Raw genomic sequence first — 23940 nt, 5'->3', positions numbered from 1 at the left:
GACACTGTGCGTATCATTTTGCTATGAGCTCAGATGTAAAATATGAAGTCCTTTGCGTTGGTTGTGCCAATAAATTTCTTTCATCCTCCCAGTCATGTTAGTACTGAAGGCTATATGCATTAAATTATATCTGCAAGCATAGAGGTTCATCAGAGGCTTTTAAACCATCACACCATGAATTTTAGTTTTAGTGCTTTGCAGACCAAGCCCAGGCACTGTGCCTGAGCCAAAGACCAGTCAAATCAAAGCTGGAGTTTTTATCTATCATTAATATAAATGCCCAATATAAATGTTAGGTTTATGGACAGGTCGAAATGAATTCAAGTAAGAAAGCAATAAAGACACTCCAAGGTACTAAAGCATGAGCATGGCAGGTAGCAGTAAAAGCCCTGACTGTAGTGAATTAAAGGATTTGTATTTTACTGATTATAAATGAAAGCTTTGTAAGTGTAAGACATTATATGTTTAATCAGTCTTTGTTAAACTGTTACCTTTTTAAAACTGTCCAAAAGCTCAGCAGAAATATGTGCTGAACCTTTTTCTTTTCTTGCCCTTAAGGCCTTTCAGGAAGGCTCTCCAAAACGTGGTTAACGTTGTTTATCGCAAACTATAAGTTTTCCCTAAACACGGGAAACTAGTTTTCATTCTTAAACCCAACAAAAGAATAGAAAAGAAACAAAGAAAAAGACAGGAAATACGGTATCCACAAAGTCTGCCCTATTAGCGTCGCTTGTTACCATGGTGATGTGTCTTGTCCCGGTCTCTTAGACTGGAGCAGTTTTGTTGGTGTAGTTGGAAATAACCAACATAAATGTGCTAGCCGGTCAGAATCGTTTTTGTGGACGCAGAAATGGATTTACCAGCGTCGTATTATGGGGAACTTGATCAAAGAAACCCAGTACTTTCAGCTTTTAAGCGAGAGATTAACTCGTTTATAACGCTGATGAAACAAGTGGCTTCGTCGAACAACCAGGACAACAGCACTTATGCTAAAGGGTGAGATGCTAAAAAGCCAAGTCAGCGCTAGCTTATAAAGCTCATATTGACTGATTATAGGAAACTTTAGCTTATTAAATCAGGCTTATTTAAATAAATTTTTATAGCTAGTTGCGTGCAGTTTTTATTACCGTCATTGTTCCACTAAAATGTATTTAGCTAATAATAAATGATACACTGTGTAGCTTATAATTATTATGGTGTTTATGATTTGACCATAATATATGGAAATGTTTGATAAGGTCCAGTTACTAGTCTCAAACACTTGGCTTGTACTTAAGAAAAGTCTTGAGTGCACCATTTACATTTTTTGCTTTGCTATAACTGCATGTATCTGCTGTATAAAGCAGGATTGCAGTGGCCTTTAATAATAACTTCAATATCATACTGCAAGCTATACTTTTTAGGAGACGCTGACAGTTGCTGCTAGCCAGCATCATTTTTTTAAAAAAAAAAACCCAGAACAACCGAGTCGTCAGCGTACATCACAGCATAATTAAAGGCTTTTTCCTATCATGCATCCACTGATGTCCTTGTTTAACTTTTTAAAAAGATCATGTAGAAAATGAAAATAACAATGTTCAGTTTGTCAGTATCCCAAAAAACAGATTTGAACATATTTTATATTACATAGATCTTGAACCAGTTAGAGATCTCTTGGTGTTGATGTTTGCTTATTTATGTTATTTATTTTAAAGCTATGCTTTTCTGAATTCATTTTCAAAGGATTAAAATTCTGGTGGAGATATGGAAAAAGTTCAAACATCGACTGCCTTTGAAACTGTACCAGGAGCACATGTTGCAGATTGCAGATTTTCTCTTTGGAATAAAGGTATTTGACAAATCCCCCAAATTAGAATACCTACTAATATTTGGTTACCACAGACTTTTTCTTTGATTAAATATTAATTCAGTCTGTGAATTACACAGTTTTTTCAGTCACTATTGTCAGTCTTGGTTGCTGTGAATTCTTTGTTTTACTACTTGACTCATTGGTTTTGTTCTCAGTATTTGCAATCTTGGTTTTGCTGCAGTAAAACTATAAGAAGCCTTTGGATATGTTGTCTTCTGCGCATTAATTACATGTTAACACATTCACAGTGTTATTTTTCTTCCCTCTGCTTCTTCAAGCTGTACCAGCTGGCTCTAAGGCAGGGCTACAGTCTCCACCTGTCACAGTTCAGCTCAGTGAAAATAACTGACATCACAAATGTGGATCAGTTTATGGCCTGCTTCTTCCCCGAAGGGCTTGATACAGACCAAAATACCTTTGCCATGAAGGTAAGGTACACATCACTGTGTGACTGTGTGTGTCCTGTGTATCTCTGTTTAAAATGCTGTGTAATAACTGTTTCCAGGATTTGCTTTGTTGTTTTATGCTACAAAGAAAGTTTACTACATTGGCTGAGGTCATTGACATTTTGAGACATTTTTGTTAAAAATCTGCTATTATTCTGTATGTATCCATGTGTCTGTGCCTGTGTGTCTGTCCTCTATATGTGTGTGTTTGTGTCTGTGTGTGTACAGGTACGTGCCATGCAGGGCTGTGCCCTGTGTATATTTGAGCTGGAGAGACAGCACAGTTTCCTCAGCCAAAAGGGGCTCTGTAAACTGCTGCGTGTGCTGAACTTCATGAGGACCATGATGCAGGCATTTCAGCAACACGAGCACCTCTACTGGCAGATATATAATGGTATATTAGAAGAACTTGTATAATTCAGTGTGATATTTCTATCTAGGAGTAATCTTGGTAGAACAAATTGAGCTCTCAAAATTTGAAGATAAAAATGAAAATGAACTGTTCATAAACTGTTTATCTACTATTGTATTAAGTAGTAATGTATTTCTATCTCTTGTCATCCAGGTTCATTACACATTTACAATGTCTGCCGTTATTTGATGACTATGCAGTGCAGCGCGCAGGTACTGTTCACTCCTGCCACTTTTCACTTCTGCTACTCATTCCTAAAGCAGGGATGTCAAACATAAGGCTCACAGGCCAAAATCAGCCTGTCAAGGTCTCCGATCTGGCCCACTGGGTTACTTTAAAAAATGTGAAGAAAGGCATACATTTGGGGTTTTTAACTGTGATTTGTAAGTTTTACAACTTTTCCTAATGATAAAGACCTCATCTATTGCCATTCATACTACCGTACATCAAAGTAAGCAGTAGATAAGCAAACAAGTTCCAAGTTTTTTTTACTCAGTCAAAGTGGGCTGTATCTGGCCCACGATGTGAAATGAGTTTGACACCCCTGCCCTAAAGGAAAATAAAAACATGAAGGATGGTGAGAAAATCATGTGTGACAGAGACTGAATGTCTAACTGAATGTTGGAATATGGCTTTGGACTGATCGTGAGTGACAATATTTCAGTTTTAGTTGATTGAGCCTCTGCACATTGCGGAACACACAACTAAATCTGTGTAATATTGTTATATAATGAATGTAGTGTATAATAAAATTGTGTAGTTGTCTTTTTAATACTTTGTGATACTCACAGCCTCCGTTTGTCATCCTATTCAGGCACTGGAGTACCTCCTGTGGGCAAGCATCAGTTTGGAGTTGTCCATCCCTCTGATGACAGCTAAGTATCTGCCAGTGATCGTCACACTCTACTGTGCCGTCTGCCAGTGTTACTATGACAACCATGCTGAGGTGCAGGCGGAGGTGAAATACGTCAGCGTCAGACACCTACAAATACACGATTTGATCCATCACAGGCTGATCTAATCAGTAATAAATGCTCATTGTAACTTGGTGTTGATCTTTATGTAATTTCCTTAGCCTGCCTGCTGTTAATCAGCACAAGGCACTAAATTATTCCTCACACTTCACTGTACAAAAAGAAAGTCTTGCTGGTATGGTTAACCCATGAGTATATTTGCTAACTACATTTGTTTGTATAGTTTATTTTGAAATGCAACCATCATATTGTTGCAATAAAAGTTAATTGGATTTGTGTGTCCTCAAATGCTCTCAGGAATTTGCCCGGAGAGCCCTTGGAAAAATCAATGAATTAGCAAAACTCGGGGAGCACAGTGAAGTTCCTGCCACCAGAGAGACTCAGAGAGCTTACAAAGATGCCTCCATCAAGGCAAGAAACTTGTCCTTGAGATACATCAGCACACTATGTTGTTGTGATAAAATGCTGTTGTTTCTCAGTGTGTTAGATACAGCAATTTCCATACTTACATGCTCACAACTGAATATAGTCACTTCTGAAGAAGCTTACTTACCTTGTCAGTGTTTTACAGTATTGATGTGCTCTTCTTTGGTTAACATATGAAAGGTGATTGAGAGCGTTCTGTTTTTCAGCTTGGTGCCATGATTTTCAAGCGAGCAGCATTTGAGACCCGAAAGAGACCCAAAACCCTGTACAAGACCAAAATCAAAAGCACCCTGAAGGACATACCTAATGTAATGGGATCTGCTTTACTGCCATATCATCATATTTAATGTTAATTCTTACTTTTAAATGCAGTATAATTTAGGGGCTCTTGTTAGTTGTTTAACGCTGTATACTGTGTTATCACCTTTAAATCTTCTATCACTCTATGCATTGCCTTTGTTGGATTTCTTTAATAATAATAATAATAATTAAATAACCCCGTGCCATATAGTTTAATTGTTTGAACCCTAGATTTCTGTTTTAGTTCTGTTTGTTTTTTACAACCTGTTTGCTTCTAAGGAAATCTAATGTTGTGAGTCGGTGTTGTAACTAAAATCACATGCCTATGTGTGTGTACTGTAGGTGCCATGGCCTCGTACCCCAACAGAGCGCCTGCTAACAGGCTTGTTTGAGTGCAGTGCAGCACAGTTCCTGGGCATTTTGGAAGCACTCTGGGACAGCAACACGCGGCCACTTCAAATGAGAATGCCTGAAGATCCGGAGCTACAAGAGGTCTACCTGGAACTCCTGTCTGCTGGAATTAGTTTGTTATCTGGTTAGTGAAACAAGTACACAATAAAAAACATTTTGTGATTTCAGTAAGGTGAGGGATTCTGAGTGGGTAATGTACATGTATGGCCGTGTCTGTCAAGGTGTCACTGGTGAGCAGAGGTATGATGACCACCCGTGCCTGTCTCCTCTTGTACTGACACAGAATTCGACTCTGATAGATTTAGCCATTTCAGGTGAGTCATTTTGGTCCTTTATTACAATGAGCATGTGTGTTTGTTTTGTGCATTGCTTTAAAAGTCAGTATGAGATAAGGAGATGTGTTGTGTTGCTAGGAGAAAACAAAATACCCGTCATGTCTGCAGTGAGGTTCATCAAACTGCTGTTTCAGTACAAGCAGCAGGATGCATTTACTGAACTCAGCACAGAGATGCTGCAGGTTTTGACTGTAAGTAGCACACAAGCAAAAATGCTTTAATTCATATTAATGAGAAAAGTGGAATACATCAGGTTTCACATGCATTTCAAGATTGATGATTCGGTTTGGGGCTTCCACTGTTTGAATGATCATCAGGGAAGTTTTTATTTAATTTGGCTTTCTCTAATCACAGAGTTTGGATGGCCAATCATTCAGGAGGGGAAAGCAGGAGCTTGCTTTGCTTCACAGTTTCAACATTTTGCTGTCTACCCAGAGGAGCCCTCCTAAAGAAGACATCACAAGCAAAGGTAGCAATATTAAATCTGCCACATACAGACTTATTAAATTTTTCAGGCTCCAAACTTTTATTTTGAAAAATAAACCTTATTAATAAAGGATTCATTAAATAGCTTTCTGCCTCCCTGTCCTTGAATTTTGTGCTTTTAAGCTGCTACAGAGTTTATCAGTATTTTTACCGCATGTAATACATCCAGTTTTTATCAAAATTAGCCAGCAGATTAGTATATCTGGAATCTAATTTTTCAAATCAGCTAAAAATTCAGCATGCTAGCACAAAGTCTGAGTAATGTTCAATCAATATTGTGAGAATAGAGCTGGTAAAGGTTTAGATATTTCACTGAAAGCAAGTAGGTATTATGTAACTTCTGTCCAGGGATCACCACTTACCTAAATCAAATAGAGTACATATGAGAAATGTCAACTGCAAAACATGTCTGGATCTATTTTTTCGTGATGTTTTTACGTCAAATAATGTACTAAACATTGATTAATTGTTAGTATGGTGGTCAGTGGTGAGCTTTGGTTCCTCAGATTATTCCAAACTAATCTCAGCAATCACAATATAAAGTGGTCATGTTCTTTTATGTTTCCACAGACCAACATAAGGCTTCACTTTCTATGAGTGATAAACTGATGGATCTGGTAGAAACCCTTCACAAGTCCGTCTGTGATTCTGCTCCTGTAAGTTTCTATGCCACGTACTGTTTGCAGGTGTTTGTGTTGAGGATAAAGGATTAGGGTTCAGGCTAAAGTTAGAATTCAGAGGAGGAGATTTATAAGCATTTAAGCTGTGTGTGTTTGTGTCTGTGTAGGAGGTGCAGCCAGATGCAGACCTGATTTTGGATATTGTGTTGTTCCTGTGGGGTAAGATGAAAGCGGTGATACAGAGAGATCCTCTGCAAAATCATGACAAGGTATGTGTTCAAAAAAACATTTCCTGCGGCTGCTTCCGACTTTATTGCTGTTAAATATAAAACTTTGCATAGTACATTCATGAATTTTCATTGTTCTGTTCATTTGTCTTTTTTGCTGTTTGTAAATCTATTTTTGCAGTGGTTGTGGTGTCTTTATGTGTTGTATGAGGTGGCCCTCACCTGTGACCTGGCAGCTGTTGACTGTATCATGATAGCAGAGATGAGCCACACACTGGGCATGCTGCTTGAGAATGCAGCTGAATATTTTCTTGAAACTTCAACGTCAGGTGTGAGGTTATTTTCTGCCACTTGCTCTGTTACGGTCTGCTGGAGATTTAAAGCTATTGTTGTTTGTACTGTATCTATTTGATCTTGCACCGTCACAAACACATACGTATGCATACGCATACGAACATGCACTACAGACACAAACCAAAGCTTTGAGAATATTTTTATTCTCATGTCTTATCTCCAGCAGTTTGCGAAAGAGACTGTGATGATGCAAAGCCAAACTCTTTCTCTATTCTTGAGGTATGTAAATAGACTGGTTGGGCATACCATCAAAATGTGAACAAATGACATCATACTGCATGGTGCTATTGGGCAGTGTCCTGTCTCTTGTTTACTGAAAGTATGAAGTGAACTTTTTATATGTGTGTTTGTGTTTGCAGAGTTCAAGCACAGAGCTGCTTCAGAAAGTGTGTGAGGTGGTAAAGAGGGGTCTCGAAGCTTTGGCAAAGGGTGCGGCTACGCTGGCCCCCCAGGACTGCTCAGCTTTCACTGACTTTGCGTTCATGCAGGTACACAGTCATCTTGTCCCACACGCATTTCTAGCATGTTGGTAAATATTCTTTCTCACATTTACTGAGTTTATTTACTAAATCTTGTATGGGCATGCAGTTTTTCGTTTTGTTTTTTTAAATTGCATGTGTTCTTCTTCTGATAGAAATTTTGTCCCCTCCAGTCATCGGCTTTTTCCACAACCTCTCCAAAATCATCAAAACACAGAAATGAAGACGATGAAGTAAATCTGAAAAAAGGAGAGGTGGAAACTCAAACAGAATCTGACTTTAATGGCTGTCGACAAACTGAAGCCACATGCACGTATCTTCTGATCAAAGATCTCCACCTAGAGTTGGACATTATCCTCCACAGGGCTTCCCTCAAGTTGCTGCAGCTAAATGCAGGTCAGAGTTGTTCTGGTGGTTTTACTCACCAGTGATTTTGGACAAGTAGTTTAAGCTCTGCACTGACTGAAATGGCAAAATATTGCTACTTCACACTTGCACATTTATAAACAGAAGTTAAAATCTGGCAACAGTAAATCATAGTTAGAGGGAATTAAATACATATGCTTACCGACAAGTTGTATGTCTGAATATAATATAAATTGTGAGTAAACTGTCTTTGTTTAGTTGTAGAGTCTGAACTGTTGGACCGGATCAAAAAAAACAAGGTGTCCAAAGCTCTGTTCCTGATCCAGAAAGCTTTGCTGGTGTACAACAACATGGAACAAAGTGACATCAGTGAAACCAAAAGTCTGCTGGAGGTTAAACAAGCAGAATACTTTCACGACATTTGGTTGATTATAGCCACATTTTGACTTAGTGGTGTTTAATATTAGTTTTAAGGACATGTGAAAATTATACTGCTGTGCGCTGTTGATAGGATGCTGCTACCCTCATAGAGAAAGCAGGTATGGAGGAGAGAAAAGTGTACATGTCCTCAACTCCTAATACTACATCTGAAGATAAAGGCAAAGTAATCAAGGAGGACGGACAGAGCCCTCCACCTCCTCCTGTCCTACTCTCACGCAACAACCACTCCATGACCTTTGCCCCAGCACCTCATAACTTAGAGGGACAAGTGAGATTTACATTTAATTAGGCCATCATTTTACTAATCTTAATAACCTAACAGTGAGCAAATAATCCACACATGTTCAACACTTTTTGAAATCTTTCCTCTTTTGTTTCCTTTGAGGTGTGCTGGTACCAGCTTTGCAGTCGGGTAGCTGAGGGCATAAACCGGAAAGTCCGGCTTGGAGACTGCAGCCTGCCAGGAACTGGAAATATGGTGCAGTTTATTTCTTCACAGAAGAAGAATATCAAGTGTAGTGAAACTCATTTTTGTCATTATCACTTACCTCTGTGTATATGATTTTGTTTCAAGGTACCTGCTGTATCTGGTGAGTGTGTGCTGAGGGTGGAGGGTCTGGAGCCCAATCAGAAGTATGTGTTTGCTGTTGCAGCATACAACAGTCAGGGAGAGCTACTGGGCAGCACTATAGGGGGGACAACATTACCACTGTTGGCATCCATGCCTGTACCACTGCTCTCTGCTTGGGCTCATTTGGCTAAGGTACAATTTCAAGCTACTCTACACCTGTACCAAGTAGACAGAGAAAGGTTTGGGCTATGTTTTTAGCCTTGTTGACTTTTTCCTCAGGTGGCTTTTCAGACAGAGCAGTATGCTATAGCAAAAAGAGCCTGCAGAGAACTTTGGAGCCACTGCACCTACCCCGACAGTGAGTCCAACAGCACAGAGGGTAGACTAGCCACCACAGGGTGAGGAGGGAAACACACACCACACAGTACCTGTCAAGGAATTTTCTTTTTTGTTTTGTATTTACTTACCTCCTACTCTGTCTTCATTTATCATGCTAAAGACTACGCAAAGAAATCCTGCAGTACTCCTCTCTTCACTTGTGTCAGCTGTTTCTCACGTCCATCTTCATAGAGACAGAGATCAACATTCAGCAGGGATCACTCTATTGGGACTCATTCAGTGACAATGGACCATTTATCTGGGAAAAAGTAAATACCTGAGTCTTGTTGAGCACTGTGCAGTGACACTAACTTATACACTTATTTTGCATTTTCTAAATGGAATGCTCTTCCTGTTTGTACGCAGGAAGCCAGACTGGAAGAATGCGAGCGAATGCTGGTGGCCATGGACTTGGCGATGTGTTTGAATGATGCGGCTGCTGCTTTGCAGGCTGCAGTTAGCTGCTACGGGCTCCTGGCACCTATAATGTTCCATCAGATTACTTGTGACTCTGTGGTGCAAGTATGCAACCACCACGTCCATAAAAGTATTAACAGTATAACATAGTAAGAACTATAAATGAATAATCATACCTCTGTTTGTGTTCTGGTGTTTAGGTACTAAAAAAATGCTTGATGGTTTTGGAGGAGAATTCAGGTCTTCTAAAACAAAAATGGACTGGAAACACCTCAGAATCTTTTATCCACATGATAGCCTGCATCACCTACTACCTGGCAAAGGTGTGTGTGTGTGTGTGTGTGTGTGTGTGTGTGTGTGTGTGTGTGTGTGTGTGTGTGTGTGTGTGTGTGTGTGTGTGTGTGTGTGCGTGCGTGCGTGCGTGCACATAGTGTTCATGTTAATGTGCGTACAAATAGATAACCTTTTCTAATTGTATGCACAAGTTTTAAAGTGTTATACATAAAAGTTTTGATTACTTCTTGCACTCATTGTTTGCATGTATATATTTGCACTGCATATTGGTTGACAGCGCTCCGTTGGATTTACCACTACATAAAATCTTTTTGTATAGTTTGAGACCATGCTACAATGCCAATCCATTTGTGTATTTATTATTTTGTGTTGACTTTTACTTACATTTACAGTGACTCACATGGAATTTAAAATAAGAATAAAATCAAAACTTTGTGCAAACTAACTGGGAACTCTTCTGTTCTTCCTGACAGATGTTGCGTGTGCTCAGGAAACACGAGATGGCCAAAGCACTGATGGACTGTGGCTGCAGGCTACTTCAGGATGTCTATCATGCCCAGCTGCAGATTAGGAGACTCACCAATCAATCTGAGGGTGTAAGAGCTGTTTTCTGGATGCTGTTGTGATATATTATGTATATACTTAAGTAAAGTACGACTTCTAGCATTTTTGTGCATTTCCATGTGTATAGCGTAAAACGGCAGATCAAGCCACAGTCAAGAGTGAGATGAAAATAAGTCGTCAGCTGAAGGCACTGGAAAGAAAGAACAAGAAAATAACAGTTTCAAAAGGAACACACACCCCAGAGCCTGGTAATAAACACATGTACTCACACTGGTCCTGTTAGTGGTGTGCAAAAGTCTCAAACCATTCCTTATTTCTTTGTATTTTGGTACGTAAATGGGAAATTGGTGCAGTAATTTAGTGAAATGTGGAAACATACACTGAAATATAGTAAATAATGAACATCTTTATTCTTCAACACAGCCTAAACTCTCTTGGGGAGGCTTTCTTGTGATTTGTAAGTAGTCAGGAATTCAGGAATCGTTCTCCGAGCTTCTTGAAGGACATTCAAAGCTCTTCTCTGGATGTTATCTGCCTTTTGTTCTGTTCCCTGTCAACATGACCCTACACTGATTCAGTAATGTTGAGGAAAAGCCAATCCATTAGTGATATTGTGTTTTTCTATTCAGCCCTTACTGCATTGACGATGTGTTTGGGATCGTTGCTATCCTGAAAAATGATGCTTTCCAGATGATAAGCATCTGGAAAAGATACAATTTAAAATTATTTGCCAAGTCGTATGTGGCTTAATAAAAGCATTTTCTGAAAATGGTCATGTACAAGCACTAGACTGAAAATGAGTGACAAAATAGCCAATGTCCAAAACCCTTCAGAAAGCCTCGGGTGTTGTTCAACAACACTTAAAAAATTACAAGGTTGACTCTTTGAAACAAATCAGGAAGAAATGAGGGATGGCACAAGATTTTTGCACAGTAATGCTTATAGAAGAAAGTTTGCATTTTTGTTATAAATCCTGTAATTTTTGGACTGATTTCTATGTATTTTTTCATATATTTTTCCAGAGACTTCTCAGACACTAACCGTCTCAGAAGATCCAAACTTATTGTACGAGCTGATCTCCAGTGGCACATTAAAGGATGCCTACATGCACGGTAAGCTGTATAGTCTTTCATATTTTTTTTATGACGTAATTATTAGTATTGCTAATTCGTAGGTTTGTTCGTGTGTGTGTGTCCTTGATAGTAATGAAACTCCGACGCAAGGTGTATTTTACTGAGTTTGCTGCACTGCTACTCCAAAGAACCATGAAAGAAGGCCACATAGACCTTGTGTTGGAATGGGGGCAGAGCATGTTTCAGTTTCTTTCCAGGTGTGCTTTTAATATAAAGCTCTTCAATATATTTTTAAAAGCTAAAGACACCTAAAGATATCAGAAAGATATGAATGTCAGTTTCATTAAGTAAAGTTCGTGAATAGTTTTCTCTTTGGCAGCCGTGACGAGGCGATGGTACTGTCCACTAAATGTTTGGAGGGGCACGGTCAGATTAGAAAAAGAAGTGGAAACCAGAATGCAAAAGGAAACGAAACCTCCCAGGTGATGATACAACATGTGCACACATGCATGTAGTTAATAAGGGCAGGAAATATCTGAGTTACACTGACAAAAATGTACATTACATCTCTGAATCTTTGGCTCACCAGGCTCAGTTTTAGTGCCAAAATTATGCTGCGACTTGAGAGAAAACTTTGTTTTTACTTTGTTGCTGCAATATCAACTAAAAACAATAACATGTGCTGCCCTTTAAACAGCACAAGAACGCTTCTTCACATGATGATACAAGAAAGCAAGCAAAGCATAAACTGGCACAGAATATGCTTTTGAAAATGAGGACTCACAGGTAGAGTATCTGTGTTTTTGTTTTTCTGTTTTCAGGAGGTTTCTTGATCATTTCTGTAAGTCCATATATAATAAGTGTGTTCATGTTTGTAGGGAAGTGCTGGCTATGGAGAACTTGCTTGCTATGATTTCATCTGTGATGCAGCGCCAAAAGAAGAGGCTACAGCTGAGGCACACTTGCGCTGTGGAGAGGGTGTGGAGATCACACCTGAACTACTACATGGCTCAGGCCCATTTAGCAGTGTTTTACCAGCGTCTGCCCCAACAACACAGAGGAGACCTGGAGCAGAGGTTCACACACAGAGATGCCAGATATTATTCTTTACTTTTTCATTTTTTTTTCTCTTTGTAATAAAAGACTCACACTGAATACAAACACTAAGAAACAACATTTTTCTGATTGATGCTAAGCAGCTTTGCCTTGTTTTTGGGTGGCAATGTATTTACTTTTATGTGTATTATCTGAGCTGAGATACTGTAGTACTTCACATGGTTGACTAATTATAAAATGTCCTGCACTGTTTGTTCTTTTAACAGATACAGCCAGTTTCACCCTTTGTGTTTTTCTCTGGCTTACTCTGGTGTCCTGGTATGGAGGAACAACTCGCAGCAACATGAGTTGGAGTCTTCAAATGAAGCTGTTTTACATGAAGACTCATCTGATCACATGGACTATGTGATGACAGCTCACAAAGATAGAGGAAGAAAGGATGGTAAGAAGAAAAAGGCACACGGAAAATAAAGTGAAGAGAAAAGCTAGCATCTGGTCTGCCTGTCAACATTTGTCTTAATCTGTTGTAGCAGTTGATGGCTCTGTCGCAGAGGACAGATGTAAGGAGGGAGAGGGCTCTCCTCATTCTGTGGAACAGCAGATGGAGGCACAGAGGTGCACTGGTGCCACACTGCTGGAGTCAATTAACAAAGTTGCTGTGCATCTCCGGAGAGCGATGGTACCATTGATACATATGTGGATGTAAACTTATATATGACTTTACAGTGACTTTACATCTGCATCCAACTCTAACCCCAGCATCCTCCTGTGTTACACCAACCCTCTGCATGTCCTCCTTCACTACATACGTGAATATTCTCTGTGGTCTTCCTCTTTTCCTCCTTCTTCAACAGCCTTTGTCCAGTATATCCACTCCCCCTCCTCTGCACAACTTACAGTCCAACCTGAGCTGTCCCTCTGATGTACTCATATCTAATACTGTTCATTATTTTCCAGGTGTTGGCTCATCGTGGCAACCACTGGACCACTCTGCAGTGTGTGTGTCAGACACTGTGGGACCAAAGCTGCAGAATCACTGTCCTTGTACAGAGAGCTGCTCAGCTTGAAACTCCATGTACGATTACAGCAGAACAGCTGCACAGTATTCTCACCCCACTGCTGGTGCTGGCCACTGACTTTATCATGGACATGCTGCAAAAACTAGGGGTGAGCTTCACATATTGCTATTTGTACTAATAGCTGCTTTCTAAAAACTTGCACATAGTTTTATTCCTAGGAAAGTATAAAGGCAAAACCACAGCTTACATGTCACTATGTGTACTTTTACATTTTCATCTGCATTTCTGCCCCTGCTAGCTCTGGAGTTTGTATGGCAGTGACTTGACTGAAGATGAGCTAGAGTCCAGTCTCCACTTCTCAGTCCCACTTGATGACAGCACCCAGGTGGATCTGCGTTGGGTCCGCACGTTGGTGTTGCACACTCTTGAGCGGCTCCATGACAGTGGCAAGTGGGAAAGCCTGGCCCACTTTGCTTTACTTTTCAACTCATACACACGGTGAATAAGACGTACTACAAATCTTCTTCTTCTTTTGGCTGCTTCTGTTAGTGGCTGCAACAGTGGATTATCTGCCTCCATCTAAACCTATCCCATGGATCCTAATCTATCACATCAACCCTCTGCATGTCCTCCTCTCAGGTCTTATATAAGACTTATTACAAATAGAAACATTTGTTAGGGAGAAGTAAATCAAATGCTCTTTGAGATCTTGGCATCGCAGGAGATTTGAGTGGGGTTGTTGTACTTTGCATGAAACATAAATTCACCATAAGAAACCAGGAAAACTCAAAATCATGTAATATAGAGAAACTTGATGAATACTGTGTTTTTTCACTTGTTAATGACCAAGACATTTAGTTCCTCACAATCTATGTTCCTGACAATGTTTTGTGTGTTTGTTTCCATCTATGTAATGATACTAGGGATCGGTATACTGTTATCGTAACTCCTCTGCTTGTCCACGCCCAGAGGATGTTACTTGAAAGAATAAACTCTTTTGGAGGCCCTTCAGTCCCACAGCCACACCATGTCAACACACAGAAGGCCACTGGAAAAGAGGTAGCACAGACCCATACACAGAAACGCACACACAAAGCATAGCAAAAAAAAAAGTGCTCGTGTGCATGGGTGAATGAGGCAAGTCGTGTAAAGCGCTTTGAGTTCTCAGATAAAGTAGAAAAGTGCTGGTCTATTTACCATTTACACTCCCATTTATTGTAACTGTGGCTCACTTAGCTACCACCTGAGATACCACCTTTAAATCAACCTCAGACTCCTCCTGTCCATGTGTCAAGGTATTCTTGGAGAAACCAAAGTTGCCCCTGATGCATTTATCAGAGTGTGAGTGTGTGTGAATATTAGAAATAAATGCTTAGGTATAGCTAAAAGCACCTTATGAATGTGTGTGAATGAGATTTTAGTGGGACGCTCTTTGAGTAGAAAGGGGCTATAGTACCGGTCATCATGTGTTGGTTAAAATCAAAGTGTAAGAAGTAAAACTAAGGCAGTACAAATGGTTTTATACAGAAATATTGTGGAATATTTGAAAAACTTAAATTATTTCAGTTAAATATCTCATAACTCACAGCACCACGGAATCTATGTTTGTTCTAGTTGCAGTCCTTAATTAATCTCTTGTGTCTACAATCTTGCATTGTCTGTATTGTGCAGTAAATGAGTGTATACTATGCTTTTCAGGTGACCAATAAAAGTTATGCAGGCTGCCAGCTTCTCAGTGGTCGGATCCATCACGCCGCACAGAAACGGCACCTTCACAAAAAAGCAGCACTGACAAACTCGATTCCTCGAGAAGCGGTTGATCTTACAGGTTTACACAGCCAAACAGCTCATCTAAAATAATGTTAACACTGGTTTGTGTACAGTAAATAGTAATGACTAAATACCAGAGTAAGAACTAAATGTTAGACAATAACTTATCAATTGCAGCAGCGCAGGTGTCATATTTTCATGTACATGCTGTATATTTAAGGTGCAGAGATACAGCACTCCATGTCCCTTGTTTGTGTCCCACTGGATGTAGAGGACACGCTGAGCTGTTATCATCAAGCTCTTGAGAAAAAAACATATTGTCTTCAGATGTTCCAGCACAGTCGCTCACTGCTTGTGCTGCTTCTGGCAAACACACAACCCTGTAAGTTCTTCACTGTTTGAATAACACATACACATGTCGCACACAGTATTTTAAATTAATACTTTTTGCACTGCTTGTGTCCCTCGTGAGGTTTTATGATACCGACGCAGCATTGTCGGAGCCGAGGTCTCAGCCATTCAGCGAGCTTTGTGAATTTCAGTCCCGTTGTTATGCCCACTCCAAACATCCAACCATGTGACCTGACAGAGGAGGACTACAGTACTCCAGATGCTATCTATGGCTTGCCTATCAGCCGTGACCACTTGCAGACTATCATTTCTGCATACTCCACTTCTATAAGTACGAGAACAAAAAATGTTTAGAAACTGTCGAGACTTTTATTGCACATTTTACATAAATAAGGCAAATATCAACAAATGCAGACTAAGTGACCTTACAGCAATATAGGATGAAGACATATGAGCACATATTTCAGTGGGTCAGATGGTTTACTGTCCTTATAATTATCATTCACCTTTTCCTCAGAATACCTGAAGGCTAACAGCCGTGACTCCCTCAGAGTTCTGGCTCTGCATGAACTGGGAAACCTGCAGTTCTACAGTGGAAACACACGGTTAGCAAACTGTTGTACACGAGTGTGTTGGAACAAGTCTTCAGCCTTGTATTTAAATGCATTTACTTGTATTTAAATGCATTTTCAACCTTTTATCAAAAGCAAAACTCAGATTGGCATAATTTATGATTTATTATGGTAAGAATTTTATTCCTGGTGTTTTTTATTTCCAGAGCTGCTCACTCATGCTGGAGTAAAGCCGTAGATTGTGCCTTGAAGAGCTCAGGTGTTTTGGAGAAATGGGATGGCGCGTCGCTTGGGAATGGCTCCCTGCAAGAAATTCTAAGGCAGGCTGGAATGTGGGGATGTCTGCAGGCGGCTGTGGTCACCGCTAAGATAGCACAGTAGGTTTCACTGAGGTTTATCATTGACTTGATGTGTTTTTTCATGGGTTTTCCAAGCATACACCTTTAGGTTTCGCCAACTCCTGCTGCATGTTTTTTGGTTCTGCAGGTTTATCTTAACTTCTGATATCAACCAGCGGACAAAGTACTGTCTCCTGTCTGCTTACCTGTTTAAGGTAAAACACATGGTTTGAGCAGATATACTGTTGCGTGTTTTAATGTGTAGGTATGCATGCGTATGCATTCATTCCTACATGCCAAGGGCAAAGCATGTAATAGACACCCAGTTCTCTTTGTCTCTCCAAAGGGTGAAATGGACACGCATGCATAAGCTGCATTACCAACAGGGGGAGATAATACATTTAGGCCAAGACATCAGTAGTGAGCAAAAATTGTATAAAGTGCATTCTAGAGCCTTTAATCGCCAGAAACGATTAAGCTAGGTGCCTAATATGTATTTACATGTAAATATGTTAATAATGTCTATGTAAATGATTTCCCCTGATTGTTTTAATGTTGTCTTGAAATAAAATATCTCCCTCTGCTGTTATTACAACTTACTGCAACTTCTGCACATGTGTCCACTTCATGCTTTGGAGAGGCAAAGCATGAAGTGGACACAGTGGACTGGAGTGTCTATTACACATTTTTGCTTCCTTCTTTAGAGTTTGCTGTGTTGCTCCATGGCTCAACCCCAGGCAGACCTCCAGTACGCCTCCTACAGCATCGGAGATGAGTTGCTCCCTGGAGTTGACCTTTTCTCCGAACCCCACAGGCTTCACCTCGGCACAACTGTGTCAAGCCTGAACTTCATTTGCCACTGGCTTTTAACCACTGGCTACTGCATCATGGTACACATACAAAAACACTGCCCGCTATTCATCAGTGCTTATGATAAATAACTGGCTTTGTGTTAAGTTGTGTTTGTAATTTCAGCTGCTTCCTACACTAGCCCTCTATCTACATTTTGTTGGGACTGTGTGCAGAGACGTACAGCACACTGTCAAAGGCAAAATATTGAAGGTCAGAATTTGTTGTTTCTCCTGTGTTTGTATTCAAGTGTTTTGCTTTCATGATGGATTTTCTAATCTGCCTGCGTGTTTTCTGCAGATACGTGCCCTTACTGAACTGTGTCTGTTCGCTGAAGCTGTGAAGGACGCAGTTCAGCTCACACGTGGAACAGGTGTCCTTCTGCCTCATGGACAATACATTGCCAGTGCCTGTGTCCAAGTAAGAGCATTTTGCTTTTAGAAGCTGAAAGAGAATTTTCAGTGTCTTTCCACATTTTCATTTTTTTCATTTTCAGTACACTCGTGTCCTTTGTTGTCCTGGTACTGGGAAAGGTTTTGTTAATGCATTGAACTTATGGAATCATCCATATGGAATTCTTAATATAGTAATAGTAATGATTACATTGTTTTTTTTGTGTATATGGAATATTTCACTGTTGTTGAGATTATTTCAGTTACACTTCTGGCCTTGTGCAGTTTTGGCCTTCTCCTTGAAATGTCATGTGCAGTACCCTCTCAGGAAGCCCGTCATATCTGTTTTAAACTGTGAGCTGGTCTGTCTTGTGAGCACTGCAAACTTCTGGTTATCACGTGGTAAAAAACTGATTTGAAACACTGCAACATGCTGTTTTTCTCATAGCACAGTGATTAGCACTGTTGCCTCACAGCAAAAATGTCCTGAGTTTGACTCCACCACCAGGTCGCAGCCTTTCTGTGTAGAGTTTGCATGCTCTCCCCTGATGGATATATGTCATAATTTCACATATGTTTTTGCTTTCTTTTGTGCAGCCTACAAAGACATTCTGTAGCAACGAGTCTCTTCTGGACAATGCAGAGGTATTCTCCACATTACTGTAAAGTCACACTTCAGAGTTTAAGTCTCTTAGTCATACTGAATTGGGTCAACCCCCTTGCCCATTCCTGTCATTTTGGCCTTCCAGGCAAATTTGAAAATACAAGTTAACCAGATATATGCACATGAAGTCACAAACATATATACACAAGTACTGTACTAACCTCTTTTTTGTCTTTGTGCTGCTCTTTTAGCTGCATACAACTTCTTTTAAATAGATGCTCTCTAAAGTGATCTACTTCATTGGATTCTTATGAATGTAATCTGTGTGTTTGCGGTGCTTGTGTTAAGGCTTTGGAGGAACTTGTGAACTGTGACTTTACTCCAGAAGTCTGCACCCTGTATGGACCAGCACTGTGCCTCAGATTTAACCTTGCTCGTGTTCAACTAGTTCTGGCACTTACTAATGCTATCGCAGGCTATCCTGTGCCAGGTCTGTAATAAGAATAATTCTTTCTTTTGTTTTGTTTCTGTTTGAGGTGATTTAAACAAGAAGATTAGAGGTAAAATTGACTCTAAACTCACATTTAATATATGCGTTCACATGAAAAAATTACATTATTGTATACATAGTGCTGACTGTTAGCAAAAAAATTGCAATCTAAAAAGATGATTTGTCCATTTTTTATGGGAGTAATAAATTTGCATACACTCACATTAAAATATACTGTTCTGTATTTGTGCCCTAAATGTTCAAGTTCTCTTTAAAAGCAACTTCAGTGATAGAACAAGCTGAGGATGAGGCAGTTTTGATGCTTTACAATTGTGAAATTTCAAAAGTGTGGATGTTTTGCAGATTCTGTGGAGGGAGAAGTTTGTATCAGCGTAACAAGTTGTTCGGTGGACCCAAAAGATGATGAGCAGGACAGTCCAGACACTGATGACTGCTGTCCAAAGACAGGAGAGCAGGAAGTTCTCAATCTTGATGCTAAGAATCTAACCCCAGAAAGGATAAAGGTAAGACTCTTGGGAATTTAAGTTTTCTGTATTTCACACAGTAAATAAAGGACTCAAGGTTGATCTGTAGAATGTGAACGATGCCAAAACACACAATAATTCCACATATTTTTTCCTGAATTCCTCTCCTGCTTTTGTAGTCCTTTAGGTAACATTTACGCGGACTTTTTGATAAGACTTTCTAAAACCTCACTGAAATGTATGAAAACAATATGACCGAATTATGTCAGGCTTAGTAAAATAATTATCCATTCACAAGTACAGGGTAGGATGAGGTGAGGCACACCCTTAAGAAATATGAAGTCAATTCTCTGCCATTTGTCATCTCTTCTGTTACAGTTCCTTTTGCTGGAACGTGCCTCCTCGTGGTTAAACACCATTTCAGAGCAGCTTGAATCTCATTCCTTGTGCAAAATGGAAACCCTGGAACTGACGATAGAATCCAATCTTCTAAAGGGCAACCTCTACATGCAACAAGGACATACGGCACTTTGGTACGATGACTTTATGCATGTCTACTGTGTACATGTGTATATCTTACCTATCCTAACCATTTTTATGTCCCCCCCCCCTTCAGCTTTGACACGGCAGTTTCATCTTTGAAGCTGCTCCAAACATCACCTGTGACTGTGAGAGGATCCTGGGCTGTAAGTGATTGGGCAAAATATTTATATAAAGCATTAACAGAATCGAGTAGGTTGATCCTTGAATGCTTGGTTACAGCAACTGTTACATTACAACCAGAATTGAATTTTAATTCTTTAAGTAATCATAATAAGACAGCAGAAATGATTTGTTGTATACATGATCTTTCTTAAGGATGATAAAGATTTTGGTGAGTCAGATGCCCAGAATGGAGACTGTCCCGGAGTAGTTGAGGCCAGTGAGAGGATTGGAGTTCATCTGTGGTTACATTGCCGCTTGGCTCTGGTCAACAGCTTGGTTGCCCACAACCCTCGCACCATTGAGCTTTTACCAGGTCTGGTCATGTGTTTGCTGTCTTTTTTTTTCAAAGTGGTGGATTGTACCACAACTTACTACAAACATTATTACTATTACAGTCACTAAAAAAAGATCACAAACTCTTTCTCTTTCTCATTTTTCACATTATAATTTTATTATAATTATTAATATTCCTAATATTTTTATTATTATTATACTTTTTGTTAATTTACGATGTATGTGGCACCATCTTTTCAAGGTAAGAACATTAATGAGGAAGCAGCCCGGGTGTTACAGGAGGGTCTTGATGAGTGTGCACTGTGGGGAGACCTTGACATTCAAGCCCTGCTGTTGGTCGAAGGTGCCAGACTGGAAGCCCGGAGAGGCAAGACTGACAACAGCATGACAATGCTGCAGGTACCATTGCACACAAAGACAAACACATTTTTTTCATTCTTTTTTGCAACAAAAGTAACGTGTTGAAAAAAGCATTAACAGAGCAGGAGACCAGAGCATGCGGTGTACATGTCTGATGGGTTGAATTCCAAGGCCATGCAGTCCTTGATTTAACCTAGATTTATACATGATCTTTGAATAATTCGGATCAGTCTATACGTGATCCAAGTTTGAAGAACTCCCTCAAGACGTTCCAGAGATTCTTGTGTTCAGCAGAATGGGACAGAGGTCAGTTAGAGACCCCATTCTCTGGTCTGCTGAGACAGTGGCTGTTAGTCACTGTTTATAAATGCAGGTAAATATAAAAAAGCTAAGAAAAAAAGCTAAATGAGATTAGATTTAGGTAAATGCAGTCACTCTTTTGTTCTCAAACTAGAAATAGAACGTGGACACTCTTGAGTTGGTGGCTCACATGATCAAAAATCTTGTTGTTTTTTTTGACTTCATTAAAACGAATGAAGTGTGCACATTAGAAAGTGTGATTTTTGACGTCATGGATTGAGCCTGTATTTGTGATATAATTATCAGCATGGCTACACTGAACGTGCAGTGAATTAAAGTAATCACAGTCTCGGCGTTCGCCGTTTGTCCCTGTGTGTAGAAAGCAGTGAGCCTGCTATCAGGACGGACACGCTTGCCACAGAAGTCTGTCATTACGCTGGCTCAGGCCACTTTGCTGCTCAGTGACTTAAGAGGGGCACAGAGTATCACACCTCTACAGCTGATGCAGAAACTGCTGAAAAAGCAGGCAAGTGAAGACACAAACACTAACACACACATATGTGTACATCATATTATCGCTGTATATTCTGAAAGCAGACAAGCATAACATCATAACATTAACATTGATCTTTTTCCCCCTCTTCTTTCAGCTGTGTGATTTTGGTGAAAGTGTGGAATTAGTTGATGGAAAAATGCGTCTCTTTCCTCCCGGACCAAGAAACATCTACCTCCCATACTTCAACATACTAAACCAGACCAGTTTGCAAATTGGTAAATGAGGAACATTCTGTTTATCATGCACCACAAAGTACAACTTGGTCTTATGAATGTCATGAGTTTTAAAAGTATATATTTACAGACCAGGCGACTGATAGGCAGACGGCAGCCCTGGTATTTAGAGCTATGCTGCAACAAACAAAAAAATAAAAATAAAAAGTTCATAGTTTGAAATTTAAAATTCAATATCTCTGAAAATGGATTTCATGCAGAAGGTGTGGATCGTGAACCCCCACCTAGGATTTTACACTATACTCACTGAGGACATAGATGATGTTCTGTTTCCAAAATCTTCACCATTAATTGATCTGGTCACTGTTTTTTAAATCAGGGATTTATTATTCAGACTTTGAGTATTTTACAAACATATTCCGTTGTTTAATGGCTTTACTGGAAGCCCCAGGTGATCTTTTTAAATTACTATTACTAAGATATTTAATTTGCTGTCATTAGAAGGTTAGGAAGATCACTACTAATATTTAGTTAGTATCAGTACCAACTAATAGTAATATTAAAAGTTTAAATTACTACATTTTGGGTAATTTTTCTGTGAATAAATGTCTAGAAATGTCATTATTCTATCTTCTGCATCGCTTTCTGCAGGCAACATCCTGGGTCAAAGTAAAATGGAGACACAGGTTTCTGCAAGCCAGTCATCATAGTCCACTTCAAGGCAGACTTTGCACCACTCTATCCAGAATGAGAGCGACTCGAGCAATTTCATCTCCAAGCAATCCAACCATCTCCAGTCCTAAATTACTTAAATGCATCTTTTGTGCATATTTAACGATAGAGATGGATGCTGAAGGCTTTTATTTTCCTGGAGACCAAGAGTCTTGTGGACAAGTTTGTGTAGCAACACATTATTTTATCAACTTAGTACATAAGAGCCAAAATACTGTATAGTTTCGCATTTCTGGATATTTTAAGTCACTTTTAGTTAAGGTCTAGAATAAAATGAAATGGTATGCATTAATTTAGCGCCTTTTAATCTAAGGTACTGAAAGTTCTACAAAGCAAATGAAACGCAAATGTTCATTTATCAAGTCACACACACCAAAAAGATCAGCCATGGGTTTGGTGTCTTGTCCGAGGACACTACTATGCGTGAAATTGCACAGGCTTGAACCACCAACCCTGCAAGCTACCCCACAGCTACACAGTGCTACCAGAACTCTGTGTAGTTTTTGTTGTTCTTCTTGTATGTTTATCTGCATCAGTAAATGGGTCAAATAAAAAAAACACAAAAGAAAAGAGTAGTTTCAAACTGACGTATGAAATATGGGAGCCAGACATCTCTGAAAAGATGGACACAGATGTTAAGTGACGACTATTTGGTATGGCAATGCAATGATACAGATAAGTAAAAGTATTCATATTTTGATCAAGTGTGGGTAACAAGTGCTTTCTGTCAGAAAAGGAATCCTTAATCTCTGAATTGACTTTTCTTTTTTGTTTCACAACAGGGTTGCACCTTCACCTGGATATTCTTCTGCTATAATTACACACTCTTTCTATCTTTCATTTCATTTCAGCACACAAATAACATCAATATAAACAAAGCATCAGGAGTATCAAAAATAGGTGTCACCAAACATTAATTCTGCCTTTTAAATAATTGTAACTAAAAGTTAGGAAGATTTTCATTTTTGTTTTCCTGTGAACATTTGTACACCATTCAGCCACAAGCTTTTGACCACAGACAGAAAAATAAAAACAGTGATTATCTTATTAAAATACATTGTTCCCCTGGGAAACCTTGGGTCTTCCCCTTGCTGGATTTTGACGCTAAAGCCATCTTAAATACTGCACTCCCTTAATAACGACAGCCTTTCCTGGTAGGACAACACCTCAGGGAACCTGACCCAAACGTGTCAATCGACAGGGCTAAAGGATCTTTGACAGATAAAGAAAGAAATCCTGAGAGGTGCCTTGATTGGTTTTGGCAGCTCCAGTTTTAAGGTCAGTTATAAGGCCTAAACAGTTCTGAAGGTGTCTAAAAACAAAACGTAAATCATAGCGAGGAAAGTAAAAATGACAGTGACTTAGAGGTCATTAAAATGTGTTCATTAGTACTTGATCTGAACGCTTCACGACTTCCGGAAGTCATGTGCATTTTTATTGTGAAACGTTCAACCGGATGTTTCGAGTGTCT

The 23940-nt window shown here is 39.5% G+C and overlaps 1 protein-coding gene across 3 annotated transcripts; it reads left to right on the top strand.

Annotated features, from left to right (window-relative positions):
* The first annotated feature begins 479 nt into the window (after positions 1–479).
* cfap54 (cilia and flagella associated 54) lies at positions 480–23706 on the top strand. Of its 3 annotated transcripts, none has more exons than XM_085420529.1 (57): positions 738–996; positions 1723–1828; positions 2128–2277; positions 2524–2689; positions 2861–2919; positions 3522–3665; positions 3979–4092; positions 4314–4415; positions 4750–4942; positions 5040–5132; positions 5232–5344; positions 5508–5622; positions 6210–6295; positions 6427–6528; positions 6668–6815; positions 7004–7059; positions 7200–7328; positions 7475–7715; positions 7944–8077; positions 8197–8394; positions 8512–8604; positions 8701–8889; positions 8977–9095; positions 9197–9344; positions 9442–9597; positions 9693–9815; positions 10260–10382; positions 10478–10598; positions 11373–11462; positions 11554–11680; positions 11803–11905; positions 12121–12209; positions 12302–12499; positions 12746–12921; positions 13010–13158; positions 13437–13646; positions 13797–13996; positions 14422–14557; positions 15197–15326; positions 15540–15650; positions 15741–15950; positions 16137–16224; positions 16398–16568; positions 16678–16744; positions 17234–17419; positions 17505–17591; positions 17679–17798; positions 18368–18415; positions 18723–18864; positions 19228–19388; positions 19728–19882; positions 19966–20035; positions 20208–20367; positions 20590–20747; positions 21388–21534; positions 21659–21779; positions 22389–23706. In XM_085420529.1, exons 1-57 carry the CDS (start codon positions 851–853, stop codon positions 22445–22447), a joined length of 7536 nt encoding a protein of 2511 aa, XP_085276655.1. In that variant the 5' UTR covers positions 738–850; the 3' UTR covers positions 22448–23706. The 3 variants fall into 3 exon arrangements, with proteins under 3 accessions (XP_085276656.1, XP_085276655.1, XP_085276654.1); XM_085420528.1 differs by having other exon boundaries at positions 15489–15650; XM_085420530.1 differs by lacking the exons at positions 18723–18864; positions 19728–19882; positions 19966–20035; ... (3 more) ...; positions 21659–21779; positions 22389–23706 and adding an exon at positions 18911–18934 and having other exon boundaries at positions 480–996; positions 15489–15650; positions 19228–19287.
* Positions 23707–23940: the final 234 nt, after the last annotated feature.

This window comes from Rhamphochromis longiceps, linkage group LG10 (assembly GCF_057381845.1).
Source record: "Rhamphochromis longiceps isolate RC_006_pf linkage group LG10, R_longiceps_female_GT1.1, whole genome shotgun sequence".
NCBI lineage: Eukaryota > Metazoa > Chordata > Actinopteri > Cichliformes > Cichlidae > Rhamphochromis > Rhamphochromis longiceps.
The sequence above is the reverse complement of the archived record's forward strand: the minus strand, read 5'-3'. Positions and strand labels throughout refer to the sequence as shown.

Excerpts from the sequence above, each read along its gene's own strand:
- cfap54 (XM_085420528.1), top strand. The coding sequence starts at position 851 with ATGGATTTACCAGCGTCGTATTATGGGGAACTTGATCAAAGAAACCCA. Across the intron at positions 1,829-2,127 it reads ATTTTCTCTTTGGAATAAAG|CTGTACCAGCTGGCTCTAAG; the intron begins GTATTTGACAAA and ends TGCTTCTTCAAG. Across the intron at positions 14,558-15,196 it reads AGAAGGCCACTGGAAAAGAG|GTGACCAATAAAAGTTATGC; the intron begins GTAGCACAGACC and ends TATGCTTTTCAG.